The following is a 26,037-nucleotide window of genomic DNA, read 5'->3' as shown; positions in this document are numbered from 1 at the left end:
TGGATGACAAGACAATGTTTCAACTTAGTGGATGACAAGACAATGTTTCAACTTAGTGGATGACGACAATGTTTCAACTTAGTGGATGACAAGACAATGTTTCAACTTAGTGGATGACAAGACAATGTTTCAACTTAGTGGATGACAAGACAATGTTTCAACTTAGTGGATGACAAGACAATGTTTGAACTTAGTGAATGACAAGACAATGTTTCAACTCAGTGGATGACAAGACAATGTTTGAACTCAGTGGATGACAAGACAATGTTTGAACTTAGTGGATGACAAGACAATGTTTGAACTTAGTGGATGACAAGACAATGTTTCAACTTAGTGGATGACAAGACAATGTTTCAACTTAGTGGATGACAAGACAATGTTTCAACTTAGTGGATGACAAGACAATGTTTCAACTTAGTGGATGACAAGACAATGTTTCAACTTAGTGGATGACAAGACAATGTTTGAACTCAGTGGATGACAAGACAATGTTTGAACTTAGTGGATGACAAGACAATGTTTCAACTTAGTGGATGACAAGACAATGTTTCAACTTAGTGGATGACAAGACAATGTTTCAACTTAGTGGATGACAAGACAATGTTTCAACTTAGTGGATGACAAGACAATGTTTCAACTTAGTGGATGACAAGACAATGTTTCAACTTAGTGGATGACAAGACAATGTTTCAACTTAGTGGATGACAAGACAATGTTTCAACTTAGTGGATGACAAGACAATGTTTCAACTTAGTGGATGACGACAATGTTTCAACTTAGTGGATGACAAGACAATGTTTCAACTTATTGGATGACAAGACAATGTTTCAACTTAGTGGATGACAAGACAATGTTTCAACTTAGTGGATGACAAGACAATGTTTGAACTTAGTAGATGACAAGACAATGTTTCAACTTAGTGGATGACAAGACAATGTTTCAACTTAGTGGATGACAAGACAATGTTTCAACTTAGTGGATGACAAGACAATGTTTCAACTTAGTGGATGACAAGACAATGTTTCAACTTAGTGGATGACAAGACAATGTTTCAACTTAGTGGATGACAAGACAATGTTTCAACTTAGTGGATGACAAGACAATGTTTCAACTTAGTGGATGACAAGACAATGTTTCAACTTAGTGGATGACAAGACAATGTTTGAACTTAGTGGATGACAAGACAATGTTTCAACTTAGTGGATGACAAGACAATGTTTCAACTTAGTGGATGACAAGACAATGTTTCAACTTAGTGGATGACAAGACAATGTTTGAACTCAGTGGATGACAAGACAATGTTTGAACTTAGTGGATGACAAGACAATGTTTCAACTTAGTGGATGACAAGACAATGTTTCAACTTAGTGGATGACAAGACAATGTTTCAACTTAGTGGATGACAAGACAATGTTTCAACTTAGTGGATGACAAGACAATGTTTGAACTTAGTGGATGACAAGACAATGTTTGAACTTAGTGGATGACAAGACAATGTTTCAACTTAGTGGATGACAAGACAATGTTTCAACTTAGTGGATGACAAGACAATGTTTGAACTTAGTGGATGACAAGACAATGTTTCAACTTAGTGGATGACAAGACAATGTTTGAACTTAGTGGATGACAAGACAATGTTTCAACTTAGTGGATGACAAGACAATGTTTCAACTTAGTGGATGACAAGACAATGTTTCAACTTAGTGGATGACAAGACAATGTTTGAACTTAGTGGATGACAAGACAATGTTTCAACTTAGTGGATGACAAGACAATGTTTCAACTTAGTGGATGACAAGACAATGTTTCAACTTAGTGGATGACAAGACAATGTTTGAACTTAGTGGATGACAAGACAATGTTTCAACTTAGTGGATGACAAGACAATGTTTCAACTTAGTGGATGACAAGACAATGTTTGAACTTAGTGGATGACAAGACAATGTTTCAACTTAGTGGATGACAAGACAATGTTTGAACTTAGTGGATGACAAGACAATGTTTCAACTTAGTGGATGACAAGACAATATTTCAACTTAGTGGATGACAAGACAATGTTTCAACTTAGTGGATGACAAGACAATGTTTGAACTTAGTGGATGACAAGACAATGTTTCAACTTAGTGGATGACAAGACAATGTTTCAACTTATTGGATGACAAGACAATGTTTCAACTTAGTGGATGACAAGACAATGTTTCAACTTAGTGGATGACAAGACAATGTTTGAACTTAGTAAATGACAAGACAATGTTTCAACTTAGTGGATGACAAGACAATGTTTCAACTTAGTGGATGACAAGACAATGTTTGAACTCAGTGGATGACAAGACAATGTTTGAACTTAGTGGATGACAAGACAATGTTTCAACTTAGTGGATGACAAGACAATGTTTCAACTTAGTGGATGACAAGACAATGTTTCAACTTAGTGGATGACAAGACAATGTTTCAACTTAGTGGATGACAAGACAATGTTTCAACTTAGTGGATGACAAGACAATGTTTCAACTTAGTGGATGACAAGACAATGTTTCAACTTAGTGGATGACAAGACAATGTTTCAACTTAGTGGATGACGACAATGTTTCAACTTAGTGGATGACAAGACAATGTTTCAACTTATTGGATGACAAGACAATGTTTCAACTTAGTGGATGACAAGACAATGTTTCAACTTAGTGGATGACAAGACAATGTTTGAACTTAGTAAATGACAAGACAATGTTTCAACTCAGTGGATGACAAGACAATGTTTGAACTCAGTGGATGACAAGACAATGTTTGAACTTAGTGGATGACAAGACAATGTTTGAACTTAGTGGATGACAAGACAATGTTTCAACTTAGTGGATGACAAGACAATGTTTCAACTTAGTGGATGACAAGACAATGTTTCAACTTAGTGGATGACAAGACAATGTTTCAACTTAGTGGATGACAAGACAATGTTTCAACTTAGTGGATGACAAGACAATGTTTGAACTCAGTGGATGACAAGACAATGTTTGAACTTAGTGGATGACAAGACAATGTTTCAACTTAGTGGATGACAAGACAATGTTTCAACTTAGTGGATGACAAGACAATGTTTCAACTTAGTGGATGACAAGACAATGTTTCAACTTAGTGGATGACAAGACAATGTTTCAACTTAGTGGATGACAAGACAATGTTTCAACTTAGTGGATGACAAGACAATGTTTCAACTTAGTGGATGACAAGACAATGTTTCAACTTAGTGGATGACAAGACAATGTTTCAACTTAGTGGATGACAGACAATGTTTCAACTTAGTGGATGACAAGACAATGTTTCAACTTAGTGGATGACAAGACAATGTTTCAACTTAGTGGATGACAAGACAATGTTTCAACTTAGTGGATGACAAGACAATGTTTGAACTTAGTGAATGACAAGACAATGTTTCAACTTAGTGGATGACAAGACAATGTTTCAACTTAGTGGATGACAAGACAATGTTTCAACTTAGTGGATGACAAGACAATGTTTCAACTTAGTGGATGACAAGACAATGTTTCAACTTAGTGGATGACAAGACAATGTTTCAACTTAGTGGATGACAAGACAATGTTTCAACTTAGTGGATGACAAGACAATGTTTCAACTTAGTGGATGACAAGACAATGTTTCAACTTAGTGGATGACAAGACAATGTTTGAACTTAGTGGATGACAAGACAATGTTTCAACTTAGTGGATGACAAGACAATGTTTCAACTTAGTGGATGACAAGACAATGTTTCAACTTAGTGGATGACAAGACAATGTTTGAACTCAGTGGATGACAAGACAATGTTTGAACTTAGTGGATGACAAGACAATGTTTCAACTTAGTGGATGACAAGACAATGTTTCAACTTAGTGGATGACAAGACAATGTTTCAACTTAGTGGATGACAAGACAATGTTTCAACTTAGTGGATGACAAGACAATGTTTGAACTTAGTGGATGACAAGACAATGTTTGAACTTAGTGGATGACAAGACAATGTTTCAACTTAGTGGATGACAAGACAATGTTTCAACTTAGTGGATGACAAGACAATGTTTCAACTTAGTGGATGACAAGACAATGTTTCAACTTAGTGGATGACAAGACAATGTTTGAACTTAGTGGATGACAAGACAATGTTTCAACTTAGTGGATGACAAGACAATGTTTCAACTTAGTGGATGACAAGACAATGTTTCAACTTAGTGGATGACAAGACAATGTTTGAACTTAGTGGATGACAAGACAATGTTTCAACTTAGTGGATGACAAGACAATGTTTCAACTTAGTGGATGACAAGACAATGTTTCAACTTAGTGGATGACAAGACAATGTTTGAACTTAGTGGATGACAAGACAATGTTTCAACTTAGTGGATGACAAGACAATGTTTCAACTTAGTGGATGACAAGACAATGTTTGAACTTAGTGGATGACAAGACAATGTTTCAACTTAGTGGATGACAAGACAATGTTTGAACTTAGTGGATGACAAGACAATGTTTCAACTTAGTGGATGACAAGACAATATTTCAACTTAGTGGATGACAAGACAATGTTTCAACTTAGTGGATGACAAGACAATGTTTGAACTTAGTGGATGACAAGACAATGTTTCAACTTAGTGGATGACAAGACAATGTTTGAACTTTAGTGAACAATGGCTGTCTATTTCTTCCCCAGCTGCGCACTTCTCTCCTATTGCTGCAGCACAACTTTGCCAACCAAACCAGGCAGTGACAACCTCAATGCTGCCTATTGGAGAAGTGCCATGGCGTTGCCACGGTGACGCATGCTAGTTTTTAAAGCTGCAGACTGAACTCTTAACAATCACCTGGGCCATAGTCGCAAATGTAAATATGTTATTTTGTCTCTTATTGCCAGAAAGTCAATCATTATTTCAAATGTTTGTTTACAAGTTTGCACATTTTAATTTTTGCACAAGGGCTTTGATGTGGACCACGCTCTCTTTTAGAACAATTTGAATTCCTTGGATTAAATCGCATGATTTGCAACCAATGTTGAGAAGGTGTTTTTCTTTGGGCAGAAATGATCAGAATGTGTTTTCTTGACATTTACTTTGACAAAATACAAGTCATTTCTCTTTTATTAGATATTCCAAAAGGGAATAAAAGCACATGTTTGATATAGTGTTAAGACAATGTTTTATATCCCCAACTGCGGGTTTATTCAATCATTATTTCTGCTCCATTGGCAAAAAGACCAAAGTGTTTATTGACTAAATATTTGCTGTCTTGTTTGAATTCGATGTGAAATAAACAGTTATTAAACATTATTTCTCTCTTTGGTAAGCGATTCCAAATCCGCTTGTTAGCTGAAGAGTTCCTGTCCTAAAGTCCTTTAGGACAGGAGGACTTACAGCAGGCGTGTTTAACTGAGGGCCACGTCCCAGTTACTGTACAGTATGGGGGCCCTCAGTAAACATATATCAGCGGCGGCCCGTGTGTTCCCACCTAGGCCTTCAGTGATGACTTGAATGATGACCTCTCAAAATAGCAACGTTGATGTCACCACATGACCCTTGCTGGAGGAATATTATACAGAAACACATTGACTGTTCATTGAAGCACATCAACATTGTACAAAATATTATACAGAAACACATTGACTGTTCATTGAAGCACATCAACATTGTACAAAATATTATACAGAAACACATTGACTGTTCATTGAAGCACATCAACATTGTACAAAATATTATACAGAAACACATTGACTGTTCATTGAAGCACATCAACATTGTACAAAATATTATACAGAAACACATTGACTGTACATTGAAGCACATCAACATTGTACAAAATATTATACAGAAACACATTGACTGTTCATTGAAGCACATCAACATTGTACAAAATATTATACAGAAACACATTGACTCCGCATTGAAGCACATCAACATTGTACAAAATATTATACAGAAACACATTGACTGTTCATTGAAGCACATCAACATTGTACAAAATATTATACAGAAACACATTGACTGTTCACTGAAGCACATCAACATTGTACAAAATATTATACAGAAACACATTGACTCCGCATTGAAGCACATCAACATTGTACAAAATATTATACAGAAACACGTTTATTGTGTTCATTGAAGCACATCAACAGTGTACAAATGGGGTTATTTTCTGGCGCATTTAAAAATCCAAAAACCCGCATCAGCAATTAAAACATCTTACGTTGTTCTGCCAAAATTTTAATTGCAAAAAGCATTTGACGTGGATAAATAAATAAAATATTTGAACTCCCAATTCGTAGCAGCAATCCGACACCGTATAAGTCAGTGGTAGCGCTCGTCGTCGGCTGATTCTAGTGGAAATGGCGGACATTTCTCCATTTCATCGGCGACGTGGTCTCACAAGATGTAGTTTCTCTTGAAAATGGCCTTGTAAATATATGTGTTGTCTAGTCTCATCATAAAAGATGCAGACGAGGCGTGTTGGCTGACTTCTTAAATGTTTACTCCACAGCGTGCTCATCAATAACATCCCGCTGCCGGCATAACTCCATTCAACAACCCAAACAGGGCTATACTACTGTGGCATGCTGGGTAATGGAGTGTTCATGTTGCCGAGCTCATAACATCGCAATATATATCTGCCACCTAATCAACGTTTTGTTCTCCTCCTTTCTGGCTCAACACTTCCTGCTTCCTGCTGAGTTGCAACTTGTGATTGGATACTCACTTGGGAGTGACAAGTGAGTATCCAATCACAGTCTGGTTAAGATCAGGCTACTTAGAGAGGCTACTGTCAACAACTTGTGATCTGATTGGCTATCGCAACTGTCTATCAACTGTGTGTGTTCTCAAATCCATCCGCTAATGGTGGCAGTGAGTATCCAATCACAAGACGTGTAAATGTCACCTTCAACGTGAGGCCAGCTGGAAGGCCTTCCTGGCAACTCCTGATCTGATTGGCTATCCAAACTGTCTATCAACTGTATGTGTCCATTCACTTAGTGCATAGACGGCTGCATTGTTCATTCTGAAGGTCCCGGGCAGATTTGGTCCAGTATGGCAACATAAGATAGCTGAATTCTGATTGGATAAAAAGTAAAAGTAAAAACAACAGTGCTGGAAGGAGCGTAATATGAGGTGAGAATATGAATACTTGTACATATTTAGGGAAAGTCAATTATATGTCATAATGTCATAATATGAGGTGAGAATATGAATACTTGTACATATTTAGGGAAAGTCAATTATATGTCATAATATCATAATGTCATAATATGAGTGAGAATATGAATACTTGTACATATTTAGGGAAAGTCAATTACAAATCACTCTTATCTTTAATTATGATCATAATATCTGCTTATTTTTGGCCAGCAGAGAAGGTTTTGCTGGTCCTGATGGAACACCACTGATATATATTTACTAAGGGCCACATCAGTTATTGTATGGTGGCCCCTCAGTAAATATATAGGAATATTCATATAAACTGAGGGCCACATCACAGTTATTGTATGGTGGCCCCTCAGTAAATATATATGAATATTCATATAAACTGAGGGCCACATCACAGTTATTGTATGGTGGCCCCTCAGTAAATATATATGAATATTCATATAAACTGAGGGCCACATCACAGTTATTGTATGGTGGCCCCTCAGTAAATATATAGGAATATTCATATAAACTGAGGGCCACATCACAGTTATTGTATGGTGGCCCCTCAGTAAATATATATGAATATTCATATAAACTGAGGGCCACATCACAGTTATTGTATGGTGGCCCCTCAGTAAATATATATGAATATTCATATAAACTGAGGGCCACATCACAGTTATTGTATGGTGGCCCCTCAGTAAATATATAGGAATATTCATATAAACTGAGGGCCACATCACAGTTATTGTATGGTGGCCCCTCAGTAAATATATAGGAATATTCATATAAACTGAGGGCCACATCACAGTTATTGTATGGTGGCCCCTCAGTAAATATATAGGAATATTCATATAATCTGAGGGCCACATCACAGTTATTGTATGGTGGCCCTCAGTAAATATATATGAATATTCATATAAACTGAGGGCCACATCACAGTTATTGTATGGTGGCCCCTCAGTAAATATATATGAATATTCATATAAACTGAGGGCCACATCACAGTTATTGTATGGTGGCCCCTCAGTAAATATATAGGAATATTCATATAAACTGAGGGCCACATCACAGTTATTGTATGGTGGCCCCTCAGTAAATATATAGGAATATTCATATAAACTGAGGGCCACATCACAGTTATTGTATGGTGGCCCCTCAGTAAATATATATGAATATTCATATAAACTGAGGGCCACATCACAGTTATTGTATGGTGGCCCCTCAGTAAATATATAGGAATATTCATATTAACTGAGGGCCACATCACAGTTATTGTATGGTGGCCCCTCAGTAAATATATATGAATATTCATATAAACTGAGGGCCACATCACAGTTATTGTATGGTGGCCCCTCAGTAAATATATAGGAATATTCATATAAACTGAGGGCCACATCACAGTTATTGTATGGTGGCCCCTCAGTAAATATATATGAATATTCATATAATCTGAGGGCCACATCACAGTTATTGTATGGTGGCCCCTCAGTAAATATATAGGAATATTCATATAAACTGAGGGCCACATCACAGTTATTGTATGGCGGCTGTTATGACAGTTTGATTGTGGACTATTACTGACACCTTGTGGCGATGGGAAATGCTGCGCGTCATTAGTTTGGCACTTCCGGTTTAGTTGAGGCACTTCCGGTTTCCGATGTGAGTTCAGTTCCCAAACAATGAGAAGTAGACCAGTTGTGTTAACTCTTACAAGCCGTGGAAAAGATAAGTCTGTAAGTAAACTGTTCAACTTGTTTATGTAACTCAATACTAAGGTGGAAAGTGGCTAAATTTGATAGTAAGATGTGTATTGAAAAACGATTTTTTTTGTGCACTATTTTAATGAATGTTTGAGGATTTAAAATGGCTGCCGGGCGCATATTTCCACCATCGAAATAGTTTCAACACTCAGCAGTATTTGTTTGGTAATAATGCTGTATATTTGTGTAAAGCTAATGTTCACATATTCTGTATTTCATTTCAGTTTGTTAATTCAATCATACAGCTTAAGCATTGTCATTGTGTGTATTTCAGTTTTACAATAATAATGATAAAAAATAAAAATCCAGTGCAAGACAAAGCAAGATCAACAACAATAAAGAGCCTAAAGGGATTCATCTGCTTTGGAACTTTATTAGAACGTCCTGGATTGGTTGTTAGCTGTCTGCCAAGCTGTATAACCTCAACACATACAGTGAGGGCAGAACAGTGGCCCTCAGTAAATATATAGGAATATTCATATAACCTGAGGGCCACATCACAGTTATTGTATGGTGGCCCCTCAGTAAATATATAGGAATATTCATATAAACTGAGGGCCACATCACAGTTATTGTATGGTGGCCACTCAGTAAATATATAGGAATATTCATATAAACTGAGGGCCACATCACAGTTATTGTATGGTGGCCCCTCAGTAAATATATAGGAATATTCATATAAACTGAGGGCCACATCACAGTTATTGTATGGTGGCCCCTCAGTAAATATATAGGAATATTCATATAAACTGAGGGCCACATCACAGCTATTGTATGGTGGCCCTCAGTAAATATACAGGAATATTCATATAAACTGAGGGCCACGTCACATTTATTGTATGGTGGCCCCTCAGTAAATATATAGGAATATTCATATAAACTGAGGGCCACATCACAGTTATTGTATGGTGGCCCCTCAGTAAATATATATGAATATTCATATAAACTGAGGGCCACATCACAGTTATTGTATGCTGGCCCATCAGTAAATATATATGAATATTCATATAAACTGAGGGCCACATCACAGTTATTGTATGGTGGCCCTCAGTAATTATATATGAATATTCATATAAACTGAGGGCCACATCACAGTTATTGTATGGTGGCCCTCAGTAAATTTATCTGGATATTCATATAAACTGAGGGCCACATCACAGTTATTGTATGGTGGCCCTCAGTAAATTTATATGAAGATTCATATATGTATGAATATTGACTAAAAGTCATAAAAGTTTTACACCCTAACTTTCATGTTTACATTGTGGCTTTCACTTTTTGTGTTTGGCCGCAAAACACATTTTTGGTGATAAAAAGTATTTGTAGCAGCAGTGTGTCCATCCATCCATTTCTACCGCTCGTCCCTTGTGTCATATTGACAAAAAGCTCAGAGGCCACGAAGGCGTAGTGCGCCAGTGGTGATAGTTGTAGTACATTATGGAGCCACCAGGTCATGTGTGTTGGTGACTTCAATTGATTGATTAAAACTTGTATTAGTAGATTGCACAGGACAGTACATATTCCCGGCATAGCTCGGTTGGTAGAGTGACAATGCCAGAAACTTGAGGGTTGCAGGTTCGATTCCCGCTTCTGCCATCCTAGTCACTGCCGTTATGTCCTTGGGCAAGACACTTTACCCACCTGCTCCCAGTGCCACCCACACTGCTTTAAAAATGTAACTTAGATATTGGGTTTCACTATGTAAAGCGCTTTGAGTCACTAGAGAAAAAGCGCTATATAAAATATAATTCACTTCACTTCACTACAATTGAGCACTAAATGGTAACACCCCAATAAGTTTTGCAACTTGTTTAAGTCGGAGTCCACCTTCATCAATTCATGCATCTATGTAGCAAAGAAGATGGCATTGAAGACGTGTTTGGGAAGAATCAAATCGTTGTCCTACACATGCTTTCATAAAAAGTGACAACAATGAATGAAAAATACAAAGTCAAATATTCAGGTGCAGAATGACGCGGCCACTTCAGTCAGACGGCACCTGCGTCCTCCAGGCCAGTGGTTCTCAACCTTTTTTCACTCATCCACCCCCTGGGAACATGTTTTTAATTCAAGTACCCCCTAATCACAGCAAAGCATTTTTGGTTGAACAACAAAAGAGATAAAGAAGTCAAATACAGCACTGTGCCATCACTTTCTGATTTATTAACAGTGCAAAATATTGCTCATTTGTAGTGGTCTTTCTTCAACTATTTGGACAAAAAGATATAAAAGGAACTAAAAACCTGTTGAAAAATAAACATGTGATTCAATTCTAAATGCAGATTTCTCCACGTAGAAGTAATCATCAACTTAAAGTGCCCTCTTTGGGGATTGTAATAGAGATCCATCTGGATTCATCAACTTCCCCCTAAACATTTCTTCACAAAAAAAGAAATCTTTAACATCAATATTTATGGAACATGTCCACAAAAAATCTAGCTGTCAACACTGAATATTGCATTGTTGCATTTCTTTTCACACTTTATGAACTTACATTCATATCTTGTTGAAGTATTATTCAATAAATATATTTGTAAAGGATTTTACAACTGCTGAATATTTAGAATATTTAAAAAAAATCTCACGTACCCCTTGGCATACCTTCAAGTACCCCCAGGGTTACGCGCACCCCCATTTGAGAACCACAGCAGCCCTGGGCGGGGCCAGGTAACATCACCTGACGTCACGTGACCAACCTGCAGCCTGAAAAAACAAAAGCTTATTTTTGTTGTTGTTATTCTTCCACGAACACGCAGAGCAGAAGCAGCGAACATAATCACGTAGGCGAGTGGAAGACGAGCAGCGAACATAATCACGTAGGCGAGTGGAAGACGAGCAGCGAACATAATCACGTAGGCGAGTGGAAGACGAGCAGCGAACATAATCACGTAGGCGAGTGGAAGACGAGCAGCGAACATAATCACGTAGGCGAGTGGAAGACGAGCAGCGAACATAATCACGTAGGCGAGTGGAAGACGAGCAGCGAACATAATCACGTAGGCGAGTGGAAGACGAGCAGCGAACATAATCACGTAGGCGAGTGGAAGACGAGCAGTGAACATAATCACGTAGGCGAGTGGAAGACGAGCAGTGAACATAATTAGGCGAGTGGAAGACGAGCAGCGAACATAATCACGTAGGCGAGTGATTATATACTATACTACAATGTACTATGTTATACTATACTACCATGTACTATACTATGCTATTTTACATTACATTATACTGTCAATCAATCAATCAATCAATGTTTATTTATATAGCCCTAAATCACAAGTGTCTCAAAGTTTAATTGTATTTAATAATTATAGTCCTGAAATATATAAATCAATACAATAAAATACAATACAATTAAATAATTTATAATATAAATGTTCCTTAGATAAACAATAAAAAAAAACTATTACAACTTTTGTCAGCCCTATGGTTAGGAAACACTGCACTCTACTTTTAGTATGCTATGCCACAATATACTATGCGATGCTATGATATACTATGCTGTGCTACAGCATACACTACACCACTACTGCCATATTAAACTATACACAAAAGCAAGCATGTACTGAACATGGAACCCCTCACAGAGATTTCTGACATGATCATAATGGGCCTTCAACATTTGTATTTGCAATCACGTCTAGTCCACCTGCTGGTGACCATGAAGACAAGGCGGGAGGAGGAAGAGTACATCAACAATCACATCTAGTCCACCTGCTGGTGACCATGAAGACAAGGCGGGAGGAGGAAGAGTACATCAACAATCACATCTAGTCCACCTGCTGGTGACCATGAAGACAAGGCGGGAGGAGGAAGAGTACATCAACAATCACATCTAGTCCACCTGCTGGTGACCATGAAGACAAGGCGGGAGGAGGAAGAGTACATCAACAATCACATCTAGTCCACCTGCTGGTGACCATGAAGACAAGGCGGGAGGAGGAAGAGTACATCAACAATCACATCTAGTCCACCTGCTGGTGACCATGAAGACAAGGCGGGAGGAGGAAGAGTACATCAACAATCACATCTAGTCCACCTGCTGGTGACCATGAAGACAAGGCGGGAGGAGGAAGAGTACATCAACAATCACGTCTAGTCCACCTGCTGGTGACCATGAAGACAAGGCGGGAGGAGGAAGAGTACATCAACAATCACATCTAGTCCACCTGCTGGTGACCATGAAGACAAGGCGGGAGGAGGAAGAGTACATCAACAATCACATCTAGTCCACCTGCTGGTGACCATGAAGACAAGGCGGGAGGAGGAAGAGTACATCAACAATCACATCTAGTCCACCTGCTGGTGACCATGAAGACAAGGCGGGAGGAGGAAGAGTACATCAACAATCACATCTAGTCCACCTGCTGGTGACCATGAAGACAAGGCGGGAGGAGGAAGAGTACATCAACAATCACATCTAGTCCACCTGCTGGTGACCATGAAGACAAGGCGGGAGGAGGAAGAGTACATCAACAATCACATCTAGTCCACCTGCTGGTGACCATGAAGACAAGGCGGGAGGAGGAAGAGGACGCCTTGTGCTGCTGCGAGTACATCAACAGACGTGGCGAGCGCAGCCATGTGGCCGCCTGCTGCTGCGACTGTGAGGACCTGGACGACATGTGTGACCGGTAATAACATCTTCTTTCTGATCTACTGACCTTTTGTCTGCATTCTTTTCTTAGAAAACTGAGAGCTCAAAGTTAGGGTTATCGAATGAACATTGTGTGACCAAAATGATCAAAGTTATTCTTTTATCACAATATTGCTGAATGTGCTCAAAAAGTACTTATTCACACGCTAAATCTTTTACCCAAGTTCAAACATTTTAATACCTGAATAAATAACCACTCACACTATGCTTTCTTCACATAGGAAACATTAAATATTGTTTCGGCTTCATTAAATCCATATTATTTTTGTTTTTAAATATGTTTATTTGCTTCCATTTTAATATGTGAATGTTTAAAGCATTTTTTAAATGAATAAAGCCGCCCACACTGAATCTTAGGAAAAAAACAAATACATTTAATAGCCTCACCAGTCTCTTAAGTCGCAGATATATACGAACGCCGTTTCCATATGAGTTGGGAAATGGTGTTAGATGTAAATATAAACAGAATACAATGATTTGCAAATCCTTTTCAAGCCATATTCAGTTGAATATGCTACAAAGACAAGATATTTGATGTTCAAACTCATAAACTTTTTTTTTTTTGCAAATAATTCACTTAGAATTTCATGGCTGCAACACGTGCCAAAGTAGTTGGGAAAGGGCATGTTCACCACTGTGTTACATCACCTTTTCTTTTAACAACGCTCAATAAACGTTTGGGAACTGAGGAAACTAAATTGTTGAAGCTTTGAAAGTGGAATTCTTTCCAATTCTTGTTTTATGTAGAGCTTCGGTCCTTCAACAGTCCGGGGTCTCCGCTGTCCTATTTTATGCTTCATAATGCGCCACACATTTTCCATGGGAGACATGTCTGGACTGCAGGCGGGCCAGGAAAGTACCTGCACTCTTTTACTACGAAGCCACGCTGTTGTAACACGTGGCTTGGCATTGTCTTGCTGATATAAGCAAGGGCATCCATGATAACGTTGCTTGGATGGCAGCATATGTTGTTCCAAAACATGTATGTACCTTTCAGCATTAATGGTGCCTTCAGAGATGTGTAAGTTACCCATGCCTTGGGCACTAATACACCCCCATACCATCACACATGTGTAAGTTACCCATGTCTTGGGCACTAATACACCCCCATACCATCACACATGCTGACTACAACACACTAATACACCCCCATACCATCACACATGCTGACTACAACACACTAATACACCCCCATACCATCACACATGCTGACTACAACACACTAATACACCCCCATACCATCACACATGCTGACTACAACACACTAATACACCCCCATACCATCACACATGCTGACTACAACACACTAATACACCCCCATACCATCACACATGCTGACTACAACACACTAATACACCCCCATACCATCACACATGCTGACTACAACACACTAATACACCCCCATACCATCACACATGCTGACTACAACACACTAATACACCCCCATACCATCACACATGCTGACTACAACACACTAATACACCCCCACACCATCACACATGCTGACTACAACACACTAATACACCCCCATACCATCACACATGCTGACTACAACACACTAATACACCCCCATACCATCACACATGCTGACTACAACACACTAATACACCCCCATACCATCACACATGCTGACTACAACACACTAATACACCCCCATACCATCACACATGCTGACTACAACACACTAATACACCCCCATACCATCACACATGCTGACTACAACACACTAATACACCCCCATACCATCACACATGCTGACTACAACACACTAATACACCCCCATACCATCACACATGCTGACTACAACACACTAATACACCCCCATACCATCACACATGCTGACTACAACACACTAATACACCCCCATACCATCACACATGCTGACTACAACACACTAATACACCCCCATACCATCACACATGCTGACTACAACACACTAATACACCCCCATACCATCACACATGCTGACTACAACACACTAATACACCCCCATACCATCACACATGCTGACTACAACACACTAATACACCCCCATACCATCACACATGCTGACTACAACACACTAATACACCCCCATACCATCACACATGCTGACTACAACACACTAATACACCCCCATACCATCACACATGCTGACTACAACACACTAATACACCCCCATACCATCACACATGCTGACTACAACACACTAATACACCCCCATACCATCACACATGCTGATCGCTTACGTGCAGTGATTTTTCCAGATTCTCTGAACCTTTTGATGATTTTACGGACCGTAGATAGTAAAATCCCTAAATTCCTTGCAATAGCTGGTTGAGAAATGTTGTTCTAAAACTGTTCGACAATTTGCTTACAAAGTGGTGACCCTCGCCCCATCCTTGTTTGTGATTTACTTAGACTTTCATGGAAGCTGTTTTTATAGCCAATCATGGCACACACCTGTTCCCAATTAGCCTGCACACCTGTGGGATGTTCCAAATAAGTGTTTGATGAGAATTTCTTAACTTTATCAGTATTTATTTCCACCTTTCCCAACATCTTTGTCACGGGTTGCTGGCATCAAATTCTAAAGTTAATGATTATTTGCAAAAAAAAAAAAGTTTATCAGTTTGAACATGAAATATGTTGTCTTTGTAGCATATTCAACTGAATATGGCTTGAAAAGGATTTGCAAATCATTGTATTCCGTTTATATTTACATCTAACACAATTTCCCAACTCATATGGAAACAGGGTTTGTATATTGTGAAATGTGTTAATTAGACAAATATTTTGTAAATGTTTATTGACATCCTTTAATTGTTTCCAAATGGTGTCTGTAACACAGCAGATGGCACCGTAACACAAACAACGCACCTATTAAGTGACTTTGCTTGTGTTTAATGAAAACTATTTGCTTTATGGCCGTCAGCGAAGTGAAAATCCTAAATTAGCTGCGCCGTTTTATAAGCCGCAGGGATCAAGCTGTAGGAAAAACATAGCATCCTCCAGTGCGTCAATTTACGGCAGGGGATCATTTTGTTTCACTTCCGGTTGAGAGGAAATGCTTATGTTTCAACTTGACACTGGAGTGTAAATGGAAAGTGGACATGTTAGTTGCTCATGCAGTATTATATTTATGTACGTCTAGATTGTGTCTTATTGGGAATGATGTTAATGACTTTTTCTTTCATGTTAGCATTTAAGATAGCTAGCAAACTAATGTCTATAACTTTATCAAAGTGTGGTTGTTAATCATGCTTTTTGGACCTTTTTAATTTCCAAGGGTAGTACTAACCGTCAGGAGTTTTACAGAGGTCGTCATTATCACCGTTTATGGTTTTAGAATTTTTCCTATTCAATAAATAAATGTCCAGAGGAATCTCCGATCTTTTTAGGTATTTGAGTACTCAAATATAATCTGATTCCAAAGGAGAAGGTTGACACATACAGACAGTGTCTCTCTCTCTGAGAAAAGGTCGGGGTTTGGATCCCCAGCAAGCCCTAAGAATGTGTCAAGGGCCTATCCTTTGGACTAAGATGGTGGTTGTAGTCATCTTGCCTTCACAGTATTGAAGCAGCTGCAACCCTCCTCTTCTTCTTTTTCTTCTTGCAGCTTTTTGAAAAGGGAGCCTCAGAATCCAGAATCTCTGTCCCAGGTGGCCGCCGTCTTCTGCGACCGTCTCCGTCTTCCCTGGCTGTCGGGCGGCGCCCGAAAAGTGGACCTGTCCGTCATCCCACCTCTGCTCATCCTGCCGGCGCTGCTGCACCTGGCTGCCGTCCACGTCCTTCTGGGCGCGCTGGTTCTGTGGGTTGTGCCCGTCCTGGTGCTGTGGTACTACTACTTCACCCAGCGCAAGAAGGGACGAACGCTGTTCTTCCTCAGTCTGGCTCTTTTCTCCTTGGCCTACATGTACTACATGTTCATCACTGAGGTGCTGCCCCGCGGGGATGTGGGCCCCTCCCAGGTTGCCCTGGTAACAGGGGGTGTCACGCTCACCCTGCTCGGCCTGCTCCGCACTAAGAGAGACCCGGGCGTGGTGCTCGCACAACCTCCTCTTAGTGGCGGGAGACCGGACGTCAAAATAGGCGACCTGCTGGGACGCTCGCCGGAGGCGGAGCTTAGCCGGTGTCCGCTATGTGGGGTGGCGCGGCCCCTGAGAGCGGGACATTGTCGTATCTGTGGCGTGTGCGTGCTGCGTCACGACCACCACTGTGTCTGGTGGGTTCCATCACCGTTCAAGCTAGCCTCCATCCTGGTCATCAATGTCTTGTCTTTTCTCCTCCCTCGCCGTACTGGCCTTCAGGATCAATCACTGCGTGGGCCAGGACAACCACGCCAGCTTCCTGCTGACCCTGCTCATCTTCCTGTTGACCTCGCTGTACGGCATCAGCCTGGTGCTGCGGAGCGTGTGTCCCGCTCAGAACCTCCTCCTCGCCCTGCTGTACTGCCCTGGCGTCTACCAGCAATACAGGTTGTGACCTCACTACTTCCATCTTTCATAGTCCACACTGCTCAAGTAGGGCTGGGCCATGTCACACTGAATCACCGTTAAAGTTCTATTGATCCATTTAAGATTCCAACCTTGACGCGGGACCAAGTTGAGGCCCTGCACAGTCTAAAGAGGAACAACACATTGTTATCAAAGCAGCTGATCAGGGTAGTGTGGACAGGTCACAGTATATATGGGGGGGCACAGACACATGGGGGACACCACGCACTAACAAAACCCATCCATCCCCAAACCATCCCCGTGGTGCAATAGATTGTTCACAAACTATTATTAAAGGCCTACTGAAAGCCACTACTAGCCACTACTAGTCTGATAGTTTATATATCAATGATGAAATATTAACTTTGCAACTCATGCCAATACGGCCTTTTTAGTTTACTAAATTGCAATTTTAAATTTCCCGGGACTTTTTTCTTGAAAACGTCGCGTAATGATGACGCGTACGCGTGACCTCACGGGCTGTTATGAATATGAGCGCTACGCGCACACACAGCCTGAAGTCGTCTGCTTTAACGGAATAATTACACAGTATTTTAGAGAACTGTGTTGCTGAGTCTTTTGTAATTTGTTCAATTAATATTGGAGAAGTCAAAGTAGAAAGACGGCGTTGGGAAGCATTAGCCTTTAGCCACACAAACACACAGTGATTCCTTGTTTAAAATTCCTGGAGGTGAAACATTAGTATGGATCACAGCGGACATGGATCCCGACTACATGTCAACCAGCAGGTTTCGGTGAGAAAATTGTGGTTAAAAAGTCGCCTCTTACCGGATATCAGCTGAGCTTGTGCCGTCCATACAGCTGCCGTCGACTCCCCTGAGACACTGCGCGTCAACACCCGGCCGTGGACGTACACTTCCGACTATCAGGTACTGTTAAACTCACTAAAACACTAGCAACACAACAGAAAGATAAGGGATTTCCCAGGATTATCCTAGTAAATGTCTCTAAAACCATATGAATCCGTCTCAATGCAACGCGATTGAAATCGCGTTTTTTTTTTTTCTTTTAAACTTGTTTTTTTTGTGTGTTTTTTTCTAGTCTGTCGCTATCAATATCCTCAAACACAAATCTTTCATCCTCGCTCAAATTAATGGGGAAATTGTCGTTTTCTCGGTCTGAATAGCTGTTTTTGTTGGAGGCTCCCATTAAAATCAATGTGAATATATGAAGAGCCATCAACATGTGACGTCATCGTCTGCGACTTCCGGTAAAGGCAGGGCTTTTCTCCAGTTGCCAACTTTATCGTGGATGTTCTTTACTAAATCCTTTCAGCAAAAATATGGCAGTATCGCAAAATGATCAAGTATGACACATAGAATGGACCTGCTATCCCCGTTTAAATAAGAAAATCTCATTTCAGTAGGCCTTTAAAAACATGTATTAATGCTAAACAAAGGAAAAGGAGCCACACAAGTGGAGCAAGCCCCACGAGATCCCTCCGGGCCGGCCCAGCGAGACGTACAGAACGGCAGAGTTCTTCGACCATTATTTAACACCACTCTCCGTTCCACACCACAGCTACCTCAAGGTTACTTACCGCTTCATTGATAAGATCAAGAACCTGCAAATGCCCCGGATGCCATCTTGTTTACTCTAGACATTGACAGCCTTTATACAAATATTGACATTAATCGAGGCATTTAGGCTGTCAAAAATGTCTTGCACAGGTATGGGGACGTCAGCAGGCCCAAAAAGAAGCTCCTACAACTCCTTGAAATCTATTGTGTTGACCTTACTACCACAATATCATACCGTATTGACCTTAATACTACAATTGTATCATATTGTGTTGACCTTACTACCACAATATCATTACGTATTGACCTTAATACTACAATAGTATCATATTGTGTTGACCTTACTACCACAATATCATACCGTATTGACCTTAATACCACAATAATATCATATTGTGTTGGTCTTTAATACCACAATAATACCATATTGTGTTGGTCTTTAATACCACAATAATATTATATTGTGTTGGTCTTTAATACCACAATAATATCATACCGTATTGACCTTAATACCACAATATCATATTGTGTTGGCCTAAATACCACAATGATATCATACCGTGTTGGCCTTAACACCACAATAATATCATATTGTGTTGCCCAAATACCACAATAAATGTTTGACTTTAATACCACAATAATATCATATTGTGTTGGCCTTAATACCACGATAATATCATATTGTGTTGCCCAAATACCACAATAAATGTTTGACTTTAATACCACAATAATATCATACCGTTTTGGCCTTAATACCACAATAATATCATATTGTGTTGGCCTTGGGCTTCACGGTGGTAGAGGGGTTAGTGCGTCTGCCTCACAATACGAAGTTCCTGCAGTCCTGGGTTCAAATCCAGGCTCGGGATCTTTCTGTGTGGAGTTTGCATGTTCTCCCCGTGAATGTGTGGGTTCCCTCCGGGTACTCCGGCTTCCTCCCACTTCCAAAGACATGCACCTGGGGATAGGCCCCTCCCACTTCCAAAGACATGCACCTGGGGATAGGCCCCTCCCACTTCCAAAGACATGCACCTGGGGATAGGCCCCTCCCACTTCCAAAGACATGCACCTGGGGATAGGCCCCTCCCACTTCCAAAGAAATGCACCTGGGGATAGGCCCCTCCCACTTCCAAAGACATGCACCTGGGGATAGGCCTCTCCCACTTCCAAAGACATGCACCTGGGGATAGGCCCCTCCCACTTCCAAAGACATGCACCTGGGGATAGGCCTCTCCCACTTCCAAAGACATGCACCTGGGGATAGGCCTCTCCCACTTCCAAAGACATGCACCTGGGGATAGGCCTCTCCCACTTCCAAAGACATGCACCTGGGGATAGGTTGATTGGCAACACTAAATGGGCCCTAGTGTGTGAATGTGAGTGTGAATGTTGTCTGTCTATCTGTGTTGGCCCTGTGATGAGGTGACGACTTGTCCAGGGTGTACCCCGCCTTCCGCCCGGTTGTAGCTGAGATAGGCGCCAGCGCGACCCCAAAAGGGAATAAGCGGTAGAAAATGGATGGATGGATGTGTTGGCCTTAATACCACAATAATATCATACCGTATTGGCCTTAATACCACTATAATATCATATTGTGTTGCCCAAATACCACAATAATATCATATTGTGTTGGCTTTAATACCACAATAATATCATATTGTGTTGGCTTTAATACCACAATAATATCATATTGTGTTGGCCTTAATACCACAATAATATCATATTGTGTTGGCCTTAATACCACAATAATATCATATTGTGTTGGCCTTAATACCTTAATACCACAATAATATCATACCGTATTGGCCTTAATACCACTATAATATCATATTGTGTTGCCCAAATACCACAATAATATCATATTGTGTTGGCTTTAATACCACAATAATATCATACTGTGTTGGCCTTAATACCTTAATACCACAATAATATCATACCGTATTGGCCTTAATACCACTATAATATCATATTGTGTTGCCCAAATACCACAATAATATCATATTGTGTTGGCTTTAATACCACAATAATATCATACTGTGTTGGCCTTAATACCACAACAATATCATATTGTGTTGGCCTTAATACCACAATAGTATCCTATTGTGTTGGCCTTAATACCACAATAATATCATACTGTGTTGGCCTTAATACCACAACTATAGCGTATTGTGTGGGCCTTAATACCACAATAATACATATTGAGTTTGCCTTAATACCACAATAATATCATATTGTGTTGCCCAAATACCACAATAATGTCATATTGTGTTGGCCTTAATACCACAATTATATAATACCATATTGGCCTTAATACTACAATAGTATCATATTGTGTTAGCGTTAATACCACCATAATATTATATTGTGTTGGCCTTAATACCACCATAATATCATATTGTGTTGGCCTTAATACTACAATTATATCATACCGTATTGGCCTTAATACTACAATAGTATCCTATTGTGTTGGCCTTAATACCACAATAATATCCTATTGTGTTGGCCTTAATACCACAATAATATCAAATTGTGTTGGCCTTAATACCACAATAATATATTGTGTTGGACTTTAATACCACAATAATATATTGTGTTGGACTTTAATACCACAATAACATCATATTGTGTCGGTCTTTAATACCACAATAATATCACATCGTGTTGGTCTTTAATACCACAATAATATCACATCGTGTTGGTCTTTAATACCACAATAATATATTGTGTTGGACTTTAATACCACAATAATATCATATTGTGTTGGTCTTTAATATCACAATAATATCATATTGTGTTGGCCTTAATATCACAATAATATCATATTGTGTTGGCCTTAATACCACAATAATATCATATTGTGTTGACCTTACTACCACAATAATATCATACCGTATTGACCTTAATACCACAATATCATATTGTGTTGGCCTAAATACCACAATGATATCATATTGTGGTGGCCTTTATACCACAAAAATATCATATTGTTTAGACCTTAATACCACAATAATATCATACCGTGTTGGGCTTAACACCACGATAATATCATATTGTGTTGGCCTTAATACCACAATAATATCATATTGTGGTGGCCTTTATACCACAAAAATATCATATTGTTTAGACCTTAATACCACAATAATATCATATTGTGTTGGCCTTAATACCACAATAATATCATATTGTGTTGGCCTTTATACCACAAAAATATCATATTGTTTAGACCTTAATACCACAATAATATCATATTGTGTTGGCCTTAATACCACAATAATATCATATTGTGTTGGTCTTAATACCACGATAATATCATATTGAGGTGGCCTTAATACAACAATAATATCATATTGTGTTGGCCTTAATACCACAATAAATTGTTGACTTTAATACCACAATAATATACTGTATTGGCTTTAATACCACAATAATATCTTATTGTGTTGGCCTTAATACTACAATAATATCATATTGTGTTGGCCTTAATACCACAATAATATCATATTGAGTTGGCCTTATTACCACAATAATATCATATTTTGTTGGTTTTATTACTACAATAATATCATAGTTTGTTGGCCTTAATACCACAATAATATCATATTGAGTTGGCTTTAATACCACAATAGTATCATATTGTGTTGGCCTTAATACCACAATAATATCATATTAAGTTGGCCCTATTACCATAATAATATCATATTTTGTTGGTCTTATTACCACAATAATATCATATTTTGTTGGCCTTAATACCACAATAATATCTTATTGAATTGGCTTTAATACCACAATAATATCATATTGTGTTGGCCTTAATACCACAATAATATCATATTGTGTTGGCCTTAATACCACAATAATATCATATTGTGTTGGCCTTAATACCACAATAAATGGTTGACTTTAATACCACAATAATATCATACCGTTTTGGCCTTAATACCACAATAATATCATATTGTGTTGCCCAAATACCACAATAATATCATATTGTGTTGGCTTTAATACCACAATAATATCTTATTGAATTGGCTTTAATACCACAATAATATCATATTGTGTTGGCCTTAATACCACAATAATATCATATTGTGTTGGCCTTAATACCACAATAATATCTTATTGAATTGGCTTTAATACCACAATAATATCATATTGTGTTGGCCTTAATACCACAATAATATCATATTGTGTTGGCCTTAATACCACAATAATATCATATTGTGTTGGCCTTAATACCACAATAAATGGTTGACTTTAATACCACAATAATATCATACCGTTTTGGCCTTAATACCACAATAATATCATATTGTGTTGCCCAAATACCACAATAATATCATATTGTGTTGGCCTTAATACCACAATAATATCATACCGTATTGGCCTTAATACCACTATAATATCATATTGTGTTGCCCAAATACCACAATAATATCATATTGTGTTGGCTTTAATACCACAATAATGCCATATTGTGTTGGCCTTAATATCACAATAATATCATATTGTGTTGGCCTTAATACCACAATAGTATCCTATTGTGTTGACCTTAATATCACAATAATATCATATTGTGTTGGCCTTAATACCACAGTAATATCATATTGTGTTGCCCAAATACCACAATAATATCATATTGTGTTGGCCTTAATACCACAATAATATCATACCGTATTGGCCTTAATACCACTATAATATCATATTGTGTTGCCCAAATACCACAATAATATCATATTGTGTTGGCTTTAATACCACAATAATGCCATATTGTGTTGGCCTTAATATCACAATAATATCATATTGTGTTGGCCTTAATACCACAATAGTATCCTATTGTGTTGACCTTAATATCACAATAATATCATATTGTGTTGGCCTTAATACCACAGTAATATCATATTGTGTTGCCCAAATACCACAATAATATCATATTGTGTTGGCCTTAATACCACAATAATATCATACCGTATTGGCCTTAATACCACTATAATATCATATTGTGTTGCCCAAATACCACAATAATATCATATTGTGTTGGCTTTAATACCACAATAATGCCATATTGTGTTGGCCTTAATACCACAATAGTATCCTATTGTGTTGACCTTAATATCACAATAATATCATATTGTGTTGGCCTTAATACCACAGTAATATCATTTTGTGATGGCCTTAATACCACAACAATAGCGTATTGTGTTGGCCTTAATACCACAATTATATAATACCATATTGGCCTTAATACTACAATAGTATCATATTGTGTTAGCGTTAATACCACAATAATATCATATTGTGTTGGTCTTTAATACCACAATAATATCATATTGTGTTGGTCTTTAATACCACAATAATACCATATTGTGTTGGTCTTTAATACCACAATAATATTATATTGTGTTGGTCTTTAATACCACAATAATATCATATTGTGTCGAAGCTTTGACTTCAAATAATTACAAGTTCCAAATTGCGGCTACCTACCTCCTGGACTCCTATTAATGGATCCGGTATCGGCCCTGACAGAAGCGTGTGGTGATGATGACCTGCAAGGACTACAGATTTTGAAAATGTCCTCCTCGCCGTGTCTTCCAGCACCGCCCTGTGCTTCACGTGTGCCTGGTACTGCAGCGTGGTGACTGGCGGCCTGCTGCACTTGCTCCTGATGCAGCTGCTCAACATCAGCTACAACGTGACCCAGCGTGAGGCCAGGGCCGCTCTCAGGGACGGGTCCGGCCGCAGGGCCTGGTGGGGGCTCGTCATGGACACCGGCCTCTACTCACGTGGTTTCCCAGGCAACTGGGCCCAATTTGTCAGCATGGCGGGCCAAAGGACTCCTCGCTCCCCTGGACGGACAGACGGGGTGTAAGGAAACCGTCGTTGCTGTTGTGATCTTGTCCACAGGGCGGCAGTGTTGCACCTTCAGTGTGCTTCTGCTGAGCTGACTTCCCTCTCTTCACCCGTCTCCTGATGACTTGTCTGTGTCTCCTGCACACTTCAGTTCCATCCAGGAAGTCTGCACGGCATCCAATCGCGCCTGAGTGACATTTGGCACAAGGTGACGCCGCCTCGCACCTGGTGCACGTCTGCACACCATCCCATTCAGAATATGAGCATTATATTCAACATCATAAAGGTTGCACGCTGAAAAATGTGGCAGCCATTTGAATTATAAAAACCAATAGATTTGTTTAACCTTTCAAGCTACCCTCAAGTTTGGTCCCTGCAAACCAAAGGTTCAAAATAATTCATATATTATCATTTTGTATTGAATGCTTAAATCTCCAAATTAACATAGTTATTTTTTGTAGGATTAGGGTTAGTTGTTTTACTTGACATGTATCATTGATAACATGACATGGATCAAATCTGTATTGTTGTATAGATGATCATTTCTCTATTATTGGAAGTGTATTATTAAATTATTTGTGGTGACTTTTA

The 26,037-nt window shown here is 39.1% G+C and overlaps 1 protein-coding gene across 1 annotated transcript; it reads left to right on the top strand.

Moving 5' to 3' along the window:
- Positions 1–8,790: 8,790 nt before the first annotated feature.
- zdhhc23b (zinc finger DHHC-type palmitoyltransferase 23b) lies at positions 8,791–26,037 on the top strand. Its single transcript, XM_061921154.1, has 5 exons — positions 8,791–8,899; positions 12,568–13,557; positions 17,179–17,784; positions 17,870–18,037; positions 25,192–26,037. Exons 2-5 carry the CDS (start codon positions 13,430–13,432, stop codon positions 25,463–25,465), a joined length of 1,176 nt encoding a protein of 391 aa, XP_061777138.1. The 5' UTR covers positions 8,791–8,899; positions 12,568–13,429; the 3' UTR covers positions 25,466–26,037.

Source organism: Nerophis ophidion, linkage group LG15 (assembly GCF_033978795.1).
Source record: "Nerophis ophidion isolate RoL-2023_Sa linkage group LG15, RoL_Noph_v1.0, whole genome shotgun sequence".
Classification (NCBI taxonomy): Eukaryota; Metazoa; Chordata; class Actinopteri; order Syngnathiformes; family Syngnathidae; genus Nerophis; species Nerophis ophidion.
The sequence above is the reverse complement of the archived record's forward strand: the minus strand, read 5'-3'. Positions and strand labels throughout refer to the sequence as shown.